This window comes from Gigantopelta aegis, chromosome 1, assembly GCF_016097555.1.
Source record: "Gigantopelta aegis isolate Gae_Host chromosome 1, Gae_host_genome, whole genome shotgun sequence".
Lineage (NCBI taxonomy): Eukaryota > Metazoa > Mollusca > Gastropoda > Neomphalida > Peltospiridae > Gigantopelta > Gigantopelta aegis.
In genome coordinates, this window is record NC_054699.1 from 13,324,703 (window position 1) to 13,336,261 (window position 11,559).

General features: G+C 41.4%; 1 protein-coding gene across 1 annotated transcript in view; it reads left to right on the forward strand.

The window, feature by feature from the left end:
- Positions 1-1,644: 1,644 nt before the first annotated feature.
- LOC121368054 (receptor-type tyrosine-protein phosphatase epsilon-like) overlaps positions 1,645-11,559 on the forward strand; it is a 130,236-nt gene continuing 120,321 nt past the window's right edge. Inside the window, exon 1 of the mRNA XM_041492613.1 lies at positions 1,645-1,696. Within this exon, the coding sequence (XP_041348547.1) occupies positions 1,645-1,696 (52 nt within the window). The remainder of the gene's footprint in view (positions 1,697-11,559) is intronic.

The window sequence follows — 11,559 nt, forward strand, 5'->3', positions numbered from 1 at the left end:
TCAACATCGACATTTACATGTTCGCTGGTGAACGAATGTACAGGGGTGGAACTTGGGAAACTGGCGGCGAGTATGGTTCAGCGAGGAGTCACGTTTCCTTCTACAACGACGTGATGGACGACAACGTGTTTACAGACACCGCAATGAACGTTTGGCATACAACTGCGTCGCCCAAGTTGACAGATTCGGTTGAGGGAGTGTCATGATGTGGGGAGCCATCTCATACACCGGCAAAAGTGAACGTGTGTTCGTACAAGGCAACCTGATAGCTGTACGCTACCGGGATGAAATTCTTCGCCGTCACATGCTTCCCATTGTGGATCGACAGAGAGAACTCTTTCAGCAGGACAATGCCAGGCCGCATACGGCACGTGTAACAATAGCTTTCGTACAGAATGAGAACATTAATGAGCTGACATGGCCATCAAGATCGCCAGATCTCAACCCCATTGAACATCTATGGGACGACTTGGACAGACGTGTACGCCAGCGTGACCCGGAGCCTCAGACGCTTCCGCAACTTTCACATGCACCACAGGAAGAATGGGCTAGGATTCCACGTTCCCGGATTCAGAGACTCATTCAGTCTATGCCAAGGAGGTGTCGTGCAGTGATTGCTGCTGCTGGTGGCCACACAAGGTACTGATTTCAGCCCCCTCGTGCTACTGATTTCAGCCCCCTCGTGCGACCCCATTGCCGTCAGTCCATAGCAGGAACATTGTCACATATTCATGTCAAATTTGACTGTGATACGATCATAAATAACGAAATTATGCCACTTTGTATTAACGAGATAATTCCATGAATATTTCGCCTATGCGTTTCTTTTTTAACAGAGTATATCTTTCATTTGGGCTTTCCGATGCATTATTTAGGTGCATTTCACATTGTGTTTTCTTCAACAACACCGGTCAGGTCCCATTATACGGCTTGGTAAATGTTCTGAAATAGGTGGCGTAACAGTCATAGGTCACGGTTGGAATACACTGTTTTAAAGTTTTGACGGCAAAATACTTCGAGTTTACAAAACTGGGCAGCTGTATCGTCGTCATTATCATGAAATACGAAATACGCCGCCATATTGGTTCCTAGTCTACGACAGGTACGGCGTCCTGGCATCCTGGCGTTCGCGACATTGAGAAAGAATCGTAGGGTTCTCTCCCAAAAATCTTTGCCATGGTACACTAGATACGATTTGTTTACGGGGACCCTACGGGCTGACACATTTTTTGGGGGCCATCAAATCTGAAGAACATCGTGAGGGCATTGAAAGTTGACCTTACGGCCTGTGCGTTGTCCCGACATCGTAGGGGCATCGTGTGGCTTCCCTGCGATGTCTCCAAATACCATAATACTTCAAGGCCGCCGCAAGGTCACCTCAAAGCCGCAAGGTTCCCCTACGATATGTCTGCGGTGGGTTTCTGATTCTAAAACTAGTACGGTCTTCAAAAAATATAATTCCGCATTAAAAGTTTCCGATGACCCTACGGTGCCAAAAAATCGGCCAAAAATTCAACGATGTCCATAGGATGTAGGATATTCGTAGGATATCGTCAAAAACACACATCGTACGGGCATCTTACCCACTTACGATGCATTTGTGACTGAGGCATTACGATGGATTTACGAAATATCGTAGCTAAGATGGCTTCGAAATGCGTACGGAAATTGTACGACACACCCAGATGTTCACCAGGTGAGAAATACATTAAAATGCCAACCCGTGCACACATCAAAGTATGCGGCGACAACACATAACCACGTGCACCTGTCAGTCCAGTATAGCCTTCAGACATATGGTTAAGGACCACACGGATATTGAGAGAGGAAACCCGCTGTCGCCACTTCATGGGCTACTCTTTTCGATTAACAGCAAGGGATCTTTTATATGCACCATCCCACAGGCAGGGTAGCACATACCACGGCCATTGATATACCAGTCGTGGTGCACTGGCTGGAACAAGAAATGGCCCAACGGGCCCACCGACAGGGATCGATCCCACACCGACCGCGCATCGAGCGAGCGCTGTACCACTGGGCCACGTCCCGCCCCCTTTGTCATTAGAGACAGGGATACTTGCATTCAAAATAAAAGCGACTGAAAATATACCTGTTTCACAAAAATATATGAACAGCATTTCTTTCCTTAGAAGCAGCAATATGTGCATTCGAAATAACAGTGGCTGGAAATAAAGCACTCGGTCTAGGATCGATCCCAGTCTGTGGGCCCATTAGGCTATTATCCTGTCTTTGTAGCGGGTTTCCTCTTCAAGACTGTATTGCATAATTACCAAATGTTTGACATCCAATAGCCGATGATTAGGCCTATAGCTGTTTTTGATAACTGAAATCTTACTTTACTTAGATTGTATGGTTTAGATTATCAATTTCCGTACATTCAAAGTGTTTTTGTTCATCCTGGTGGTTTTAATATAAGAAAATGCATATCTCATATTTTTAAACACGCACGTGCGTCTGAGAAGTAACAGTAATGGAGTCGAATTTTAGTCTATTTTTAGAGGGTATTTCACCGTTTCAAAATCACAGAACTCATGTTTCTGTCAGTTGTAACTTTATCCAAATGTTTTAGTAAACTAGGGTTTGTCCCTTTAAAGATTTTGGCCACTCTTCAGAAATTTACGCATGCTGTTTGTATACAATGTGTTTTAATCGGATGAACTTCAGTCAGGTAGCCTGTCGTAGGCTGTTTAGTCACCGGTTATAGTTCAGCGAAACAGTTTTGTTTCGTTTTTCTATTTTGCTTTTTTGGTCTAGTTTAATTTTTTCTTTCTGTTTTTTTTTCTTGTTTTCGTGTTGTTGTTGTTGTTGTTGTTGTCTTTTAATAATAATTAAACTTAAAAAACCAAAACAAAACAAAACAAAACAAAAAAACAAACAAAACAAATCCAGACGAAAAAAGAAAAGAAAAACCAAAACAAATTCATTAACAACAAAAGCCCCCCCCCCCCCACCACGCACCAAAAGAACCCAACCCAACCCAACCCCCCACCCCCCCCCCCCCCCCAACAAAAAAAAACCCACACAAAACGAAACAACCACAACCCCACACACGATAAAAACCTACAAAGTACCACGAACCACATAATAATACTATGCGGTGCGCAAGTTGTCTTGCACAAAAGCAAATACGTTTTCTGTGATTACTATAAAAGTTACATGCATGCGATGAAAATTTAATATTATTTGAAGAAATTCGAAACTCCCACTCTTTGTCATGGAAGTTTCGAAATTTCTAAACTTATATGAGTTGCAGTTATTAAATTCCCCTGACATTATAATCTTCCAAATAGCTTGTGTTTATCATCGGCTTATTTGACCCGTATGTTTAAATTATTGTTAGGTCATTAGCATTCCATGTGTTCCGTCCCTTTCCGTCAATGAAATATTAAAGCTGCATTCTCGCCTCCAACCATCCTATGACATGGTTTACTAATGCACACCACAAACACAACGACAGTTTTGATAAACTCGCGGGTTTCCACTACTTTCGGATGGCTTCATATGCATGTTTCGTCTACATTTCTAAAGTTAGCTATACAACAAGAACATTTGAATTAATCATCGGCTATTGAATATATCAAACATTTGGTAATTTCAGTGCAAAAGAGAGAGAGAGAGAGAGAGAGAGAGAGAGAGAGAGAGAGAGAGAGAGAGAGAGAGAGAGAGAGAGAGAGAGAGAGAGAGAGAGAGAGAGAGAGAGAGACAGACAGACAGACAGACAGAGACAGAGACAGACAGACAGACAGACCTATTGGAAACTAGCTGTCGCCACATGCATAGGCTACTCCTACGAAAAGGGGAGGGGGTGAGAGCGTGACCCAGTGGTAAAGCAGTCGCATAGAGCACGGTCGCTCCACGCTTGAACCTCGTCTGTGGGCCCATGGGGCTATTTCTCGTTCCAGCCAGTGCACCACCACTGGTATATCAAAGGTCATGGTATATGCTATCTTGTCTGTGGGATGAATACTATTTATTAAAATGCTCTTAATGGATTACCAAATGTTTAACATCCTATAGTCGATGCTTAATAAATCAATGTACTCTAGTGGTGTTGTTAGACGAAACAAACTTTAAATCCTACCGAAAAAGAAGCAACATATTTTTGATATGAATTTTCATACAGGCAAGACACGTACACTACTTACCACGGCCTTTAATGTTCCGGTCGTGGGAATCCTATTCGGATGGAGGGGGGGGGGGGGGGGGGGGAGGGTAGCCCACCGAGGGCGAACGATCGTGGAAACCATCACGCCTCAAACAAGTGCGCTATGGGAATGGAAACTCTATTTACGTGCCCATATCCAGAGAGGTTCAGGCACACCCACCCCGGATTTAGCCTCTGACTTCGCCAGTGACCAATTCCGGGACAGGAGGCAAGTGCGCTATCGTTGAGCTGCATCCTGCCTCCTCACATATGGAGTGGATATGCTCTGAGCATAAGAATAGAGGTTCCATTGTACTAAATAACTTACTATTTCCGATAATGTTAACGTTTACTAATATAAGCTGGGTAACATCACTCCTGGGACTTACACCATATATTTAATCTACCTGCAAATAAATAAGGGTGTGGGGGGGGGGGGGGGAGGATGTTTTTATTAGTAACCCTAATTTTTATGTATGTTTTTATTAGTAACCCTAATATGTATGTATGTGTTTATTAGTAAGCCTAATTTATTGAAAAATCGTCTTTCGTTATTTTGGTGTACCTTCCGGGTTTTTTCAATCTGTTGTTACAAAAAAGAAAGAAAAAAAAACAAAAACACAAGAAAATAACAAATATGAAATGTTTACAATACCACTGAAGCACATTGATTTATTAATCATCGGCTATTGGATGTGAAACATTTGGTATTTTGACACATAGTTTTAGAAAGGAAACCCGTTAAATGTTTCCATTAGCAGCAAGAGATCTTTTACATGCACCATTCAAAGACGGTATAGCACATACCATGGCTGGAACGAGAACTAGTTCAGTGGGCCTCCCAACTGGGATCGATTTTGGGCCACCCGCGCATTAGGGGAGCGCTACGCCCCGGCCCACAATATCCTGTGTGTATCAACACTGTGCAACAAATAAAATTGTATTTATATATCCACAATAGATAATTGTATTTGCACAAATAATCAATGAAACATATTACTACCAATTAATTAAAAATAAGTTAACAACACCACTAGACCACTAATATTTTTTTAATCATCGGCTACTGGATATGGTAAATTAGAGAGGAAACCCACTACATTTTTCCATTAGTAGCAAGGGATCTTGTATATGCACCACCCCACAGACATGATAGCACATACCACGTGGTGCTCTGACTGCAAATAGATGGGACCACCGACGGGGATCGACTCTTAATACCAATCGGAGCCGCAGCTGTTTTAACTCCATAACTATTTGACGGTGCGCCTTTGACACGGAACTTTCTTTTTCCGTACATTGCAACCTACAGTTATAAAGCCACGAGTTGTAACATATCAATTAGTTGTGGTCCACAGTCCCGGGACGTATCTCCACTTGAGAGTGAAGTGTTTAACAGTGTTGTGGGAATAAAGCGCCCCTATCAGTAGTAACAGCTAGCTAGTGGACATTTTAAAACAAGTTGCTAGAGCTCTTAAAGACTCTTATACAGAGTGCTTCTACTTCGAATCCCGTCCATGGATGATAGATTTAGTTCTTACAGAAATATTATATTTTATATAATACCAGGTAATCGTTCTTGCATTAATCAACACACTATGGTGTGTCTTTATGCGTGCAAAAAGAGACATAGACAGAAACAAAAACCCAGACCGACAGACACACACACACGCGCAGAGAGAGAGAGAGAGAGCGAGAGAGAGGAGAGAGAGAGAGAGAGAGAGAGAGAGAGAGAGAGAGAGAGACAGACAGACTGACAGACATATTGGAAACTAGCTGCCGGTACATGCATAGGCTACTCCTACCGAAAAGGGGCGGGACATAGCCCTGTGGTAAAACACTCGGATGGTGCACGATAGGTGTAGGGTTCAAATCTTGTCTGTGAGCCCATGGGGCTATTTCTCGTTCCAGCCAGTACACCAACACTGGTATATCAAAGGTAATGGTATATACAATCTTGTCTGTGGAATGAAGACTAGTATTTAAAAGTTACTAATGGAAGAAATGTAGCGGGTTTCCTCTCTAAGACTATATGTGAGAATTACCAAATGTTTGACGTCCTATAGTCGATGATTAATAAATCAATGTGCTCTAGTGCTGTCGTTAGACAAAATAAACTGTAAATCCTACCGAAAAAGAAGCAACATATGTTTGATATGAATTTTCCCAATGGCATGTCACGTACACTATTTGCCTTTGATGTACCGTTCGTGGGTATATTTGTTCGGATGGAGGGGGGGGGGGGGGGGGGGGGGGGGGGGGGGGGGGGGGGGGGGGGGGGGGGGGGGGGGAGGGGGGGGGGAGGGGGAGGGTAGCCCATCGAGGGCGATCGATCGTGGAAACCATCACGCCTCAGACAAGTGTGCTATCATTGAGCTGCATCCTGCCTCCTCACGTATGGAGTGGATGTGCTCGGAGCACAAGACTACAGGTTCCAGTATACTAAATAAATGACAATTTCCGATAACGTTAACATTTACTAATAAAACTCATATAAGCAGGGTAACTCCTGGGACATACACCATATATTTAATCTACCTGCAAAAACAACTGTGTATCACACAACATTTAAGAGCGTTTATGTATGTTTTTATTACTAACCTTAATTTTTTCTGAAGAATCGTATTTCATTATTTGGGTGTACATTCCACGTGTTCCAATCCGTTATTAAAAAAAGAAGAAAAAAAAGAAGAAAGGTTTTACACCACTAGAGCACATTGATTTATTAATCATCGGCTACTGGGTGTGAAACATTTGGTATTTTGACATATAGTTTTAGAAAGGACACCCGCTAAATTTTTTCATTAATAGCAAGAGACTGTTTACATGCACCATCCGAAAGACAGTATAGAACAAATCACGGCATTTGACATACCAGTCGTAATGCACTGGCTGGAACGAGAAATAGCTCAATGGGTCTACCGATGGGGATCGAATTTTAGACCGACTGCGCATCAGAGGAACGTTTTACTACGTGCTACATCCCGGCCCACAATATCCAATAATCAATATCACATATTACTACGAATCAGTTAAAAACAAATATTAATGGATACATATTTTGTAAAATTATTGCCAAAAACTAAATTTGTTTGCGTATATCCAAATGTTTTATTTGTATTTGTTTAAATTTGTACGCAATTTAGATGGCTCACTAATTTAAATATATTTTAATCGGACTATTAAGACAAATCTTGAACCAGATCTAAAATTAGTCAGAGTTTAGAACCTTTTAATTGCCCACTGGCGGGTTTATACAAAATAAAAATTTGGCTTGCCATAAATTCAACTATATATTAAATTTATAATTAATAATAATTAATCATCAAGATTTATTAAGGTATATGGAAGGAGCGGGAAGTCAGGCAAGGTCCACTTAGGCTTTCATCATCATTAATGTATGTTAAGGTATATGGAAGGAGCGGGAAGTCAGGCAAGGTCCACTTAGGCTTTCAGTCTCATTAATGTATGTTAAGGTATATGGAAGGAGCGGGAAGTCAGGCAAGGTCCACATAGGCTTTCATCATCATTAATGTATGTTAAGGTATATGGAAGGAGCAGGAAGTAAGGCAAGGTCTACTTAGGCTTTCAGTCTCATTAATGTATGTTAAGGTATATGGAAGGAGCGGGAAGTCAGGCAAGGTCCACTTAGGCTTTCATCATCATTAATGTATGTTAAGGTATATGGAAGGAGCAGGAAGTAAGGCAAGGTCCACTTAGGCTTTCAGTCTCATTAATGTATGTTAAGGTATATGGAAGGAGCGGGAAGTCAGGCAAGGTCCACTTAGGCTTTCATCATCATTAATGTATGTTAAGGTATATGGAAGGAGCGGGAAGTCAGGCAAGGTCCACTTAGGCTTTCAGTCTCATTAATGTATGTTAAGGTATATGGAAGGAGCGGGAAGTCAGGCAAGGTCCACATAGGCTTTCATCATCATTAATGTATGTTAAGGTATATGGAAGGAGCAGGAAGTAAGGCAAGGTCTACTTAGGCTTTCAGTCTCAGTAATGTATGTTAAGGCATATGGAAGGAGCAGGAAGTAAGGCAAGGTCTACTTAGGCTTTCAGTCTCATTAATGTATGTTAAGGTATATGGAAGGAGCGGGAAGTCAGGCAAGGTCCACTTAGGCTTTCAGTCTCATTAATGTATGTTAAGGTATATGGAAGGAGCAGGAAGTAAGGCAAGGTCCATTTAGGCTTTCAGTCTCATTAATGTATGTTAAGGTATATGGAAGGAGCAGGAAGTAAGGCAAGGTCCACTTAGGCTTTCAGTCTCATTAATGTATGTTAAGGTATATGGAAAGAGCGGGAAGTCAGGCAAGGTCCACTTAGGCTTTCAGTCTCATTAATGTATGTTAAGGTATATGGAAGGAGCGGGAAGTAAGGCAAGGACCACTTAGGCTTTCAGTCTCATTAATGTATGTTAAGGTATATGGAAGGAGCGGGAAGTCAGGCAAGGTCCACTTAGGCTTTTAGTCTCATTAATGTATGTTAAGGTATATGGAAGGAGCGGGAAGTCAGGCAAGGTCCACTTAGGCTTTCATCATCATTAATGTATGTTAAGGTATATGGAAGGAGCAGGAAGTAAGGCAAGGTCCACTTAGGCTTTCATCATCATTAATGTATGTTACGGTATATGGAAGGAGCGGGAAGTAAGGCAAGGTCCACTTAGGCTTTCAGTCTCATTAATGTATGTTAAGGTATATGGAAGGAGCGGGAAGTCAGGCAAGGTCCACTTAGGCTTTCATCATCATTAATGTATGTTAAGGTATATGGAAGGAGCGGGAAGTAAGGCAAGGTCCACTTAGGCTTTCAGTCTCATTAATGTATGTTAAGGTATATGGAAGGAGCGGGAAGTCAGGCAAGGTCCACTTAGGCTTTCAGTCTCATTAATGTATGTTAAGGTATATGGAAGGAGCGGGAAGTCAGGCAAGGTCCACTTAGGCTTTCAGTCTCATTAATGTATGTTAAGGTATATGGAAGGAGCGGGAAGCCAGGCAAGGTCCACATAGGCTTTCATCATCATTAATGTATGTTAAGGTATATGGAAGGAGCAGGAAGTAAGGCAAGGTCCACTTAGGCTTTCAGTCTCATTAATGTATGTTAAGGTATATGGAAGGAGCGGGAAGTCAGGCAAGGTCCACTTAGGCTTCATCATCATTAATGTATGTTAAGGTATATGGAAGGAGCAGGAAGTAAGGCAAGGTCCACTTAGGCTTTCAGTCTCATTAATGTATGTTAAGGTATATGGAAGGAGCGGGAAGTCAGGCAAGGTCCACTTAGGCTTTCATCATCATTAATGTATGTTAAGGTATATGGAAGGAGCGGGAAGTAAGGCAAGGTCCAGTGGACCTTGCCTGACTTCCCGCTCCTTCCATATACCTTAATAAATCTTGATGATTAATTATTATTAATTATAAATTTAATATATAGTTGAATTTATGGCAAGCCAAATTTTTATTTTGTATAAACCCGCCAGTGGGCAATTAAAAGGTTCTAAACTCTGACTAATTTTAGATCTGGTTCAAGATTTGTCTTAATAGTCCGATTAAAATATATTTAAATTAGTGAGCCATCTAAATTGCGTACAAATTTAAACAAATACAAATAAAACATTTGGATATCATTAATGTATGTTAAGGTATATGGAAGGAGCAGGAAGTAAGGCAAGGTCCACTTAGGCTTTCAGTCTCATTAATGTATGTTAAGGTATATGGAAGGAGCGGGAAGTCAGGCAAGGTCCACTTAGGCTTTCAGTCTCATTAATGTATGTTAAGGTATATGGAAGGAGCGGGAAGTCAGGCAAGGTCCACTTAGGCTTTCAGTCTCATTAATGTATGGACCAGCCCCACTCCGCACCCCAACATAGACCCACAAAACATTTAAATTATTTACTAAAGTTTCATATACCACAATAAAACTAATAATGTCGAGGATATATGTAAAGGGCGAGAAACTGGGCGGAGTTTAGCTAATATTCTGTTATTCCAGTACCCGGCCCAGTCACGCACCCCAACACAGATCCAAGGTAATTATAAAAATACAAAATAAATATTAACGGTTAAATACATATCTAAGGTACATGTAAGGGACGAGAAACCAGGCCAATATTCAACCTGTCAACCTTAAATATGAAACCAGCCCGGACACGCACCCCACCATGGACCAATATTTAATTTCTAATTATTTACATTATAATACATTAATATAAACTATTTTCGCTTAAATAATACTGTTAAAAAAAAGAAAAAACAAAAACAAAAACAAAAACCGCCAACAAACAACAACAACCGCATATGTACCGAGATTTTGTGTGCCATAGGCTAGAGTCAGGACAATCCCTAACCCTAAGCCAAAAAGACCCTACTTCCTACCACTTACCTTTCCGACCTACCAGCCCTGACTCTCACCCACATGCACACAGGCCCAAGATACAAACGTTTTTTAAACATTAAACAAATTTAATTTAATACTATAATTTGCCATAACTCTCTTTAAAATATTATGATACAGAGCACCACACATGGGCAACTCAAGGTTCAAACAACGCCGTCAATTACTATCTTAAATTGTTCCTAAACCACGAGTTGTAGCAATTCAAATACTTGTAGTGCACAGGCCCGGGGCGTATCTCCACTTGAGTGTGCATTGTTTAACAGCGTTGTTGGAATAAAGCGCTCCTATCAGTAGTAACAGCTAACTACTGGACATTTTAAAACAAGTTGCTAGATCTCTTACAGTTTCTTATACAGAGAGCTTCTGGTTGGACTCCCGTCAATGGAAGATAGCTTTCTCTCTTACAGCAATATTATATTTTATATTAAGATCAGCTAACGAATCTATAAACACAAAATAATCGTTCTTGCATTAATCAGCAACTTATGGTTTGTCTTTGTGCGTGCGTGCATATGAGACTGAGTGATAGAAAGCATTAATTAATTAATTAATTAATTAAAATAAATAAAATTAATAAATACATCTCCCCCAATAAGAGACACACACACACACACACACACACACACACAGAGAGAGAGAGAGAGAGAGAGAGAGAGAGAGAGAGAGAGAGAGAGAGAGAGAGAGAGAGAGAGAGAGAGAGAGAGAGAGAGAGAGAGAGAGAGAGAGAGATTGTCAGACAGAGAAGACAGAGAGCGAGACAGAGAGAGAGAGAGAGAGAGAGAGAGAGAGAGAGAGAGAGAGAGAGAGAGAGAGAGAGAGAGAGAGAGAGAGAGAGAGAGAGTTAGAGTGAGAGAGAGACGCAGACAGACAGACAGACAGAGAGAAAGACTGACAAACAGACATACAGACATATTGGAAACCAGCTGCCGCCACATGCATAGGCTACTCCTACGAAAGAGGGGGGAGGGGGAGGTAGGGGCGTAGCCAAGTGATAAAGC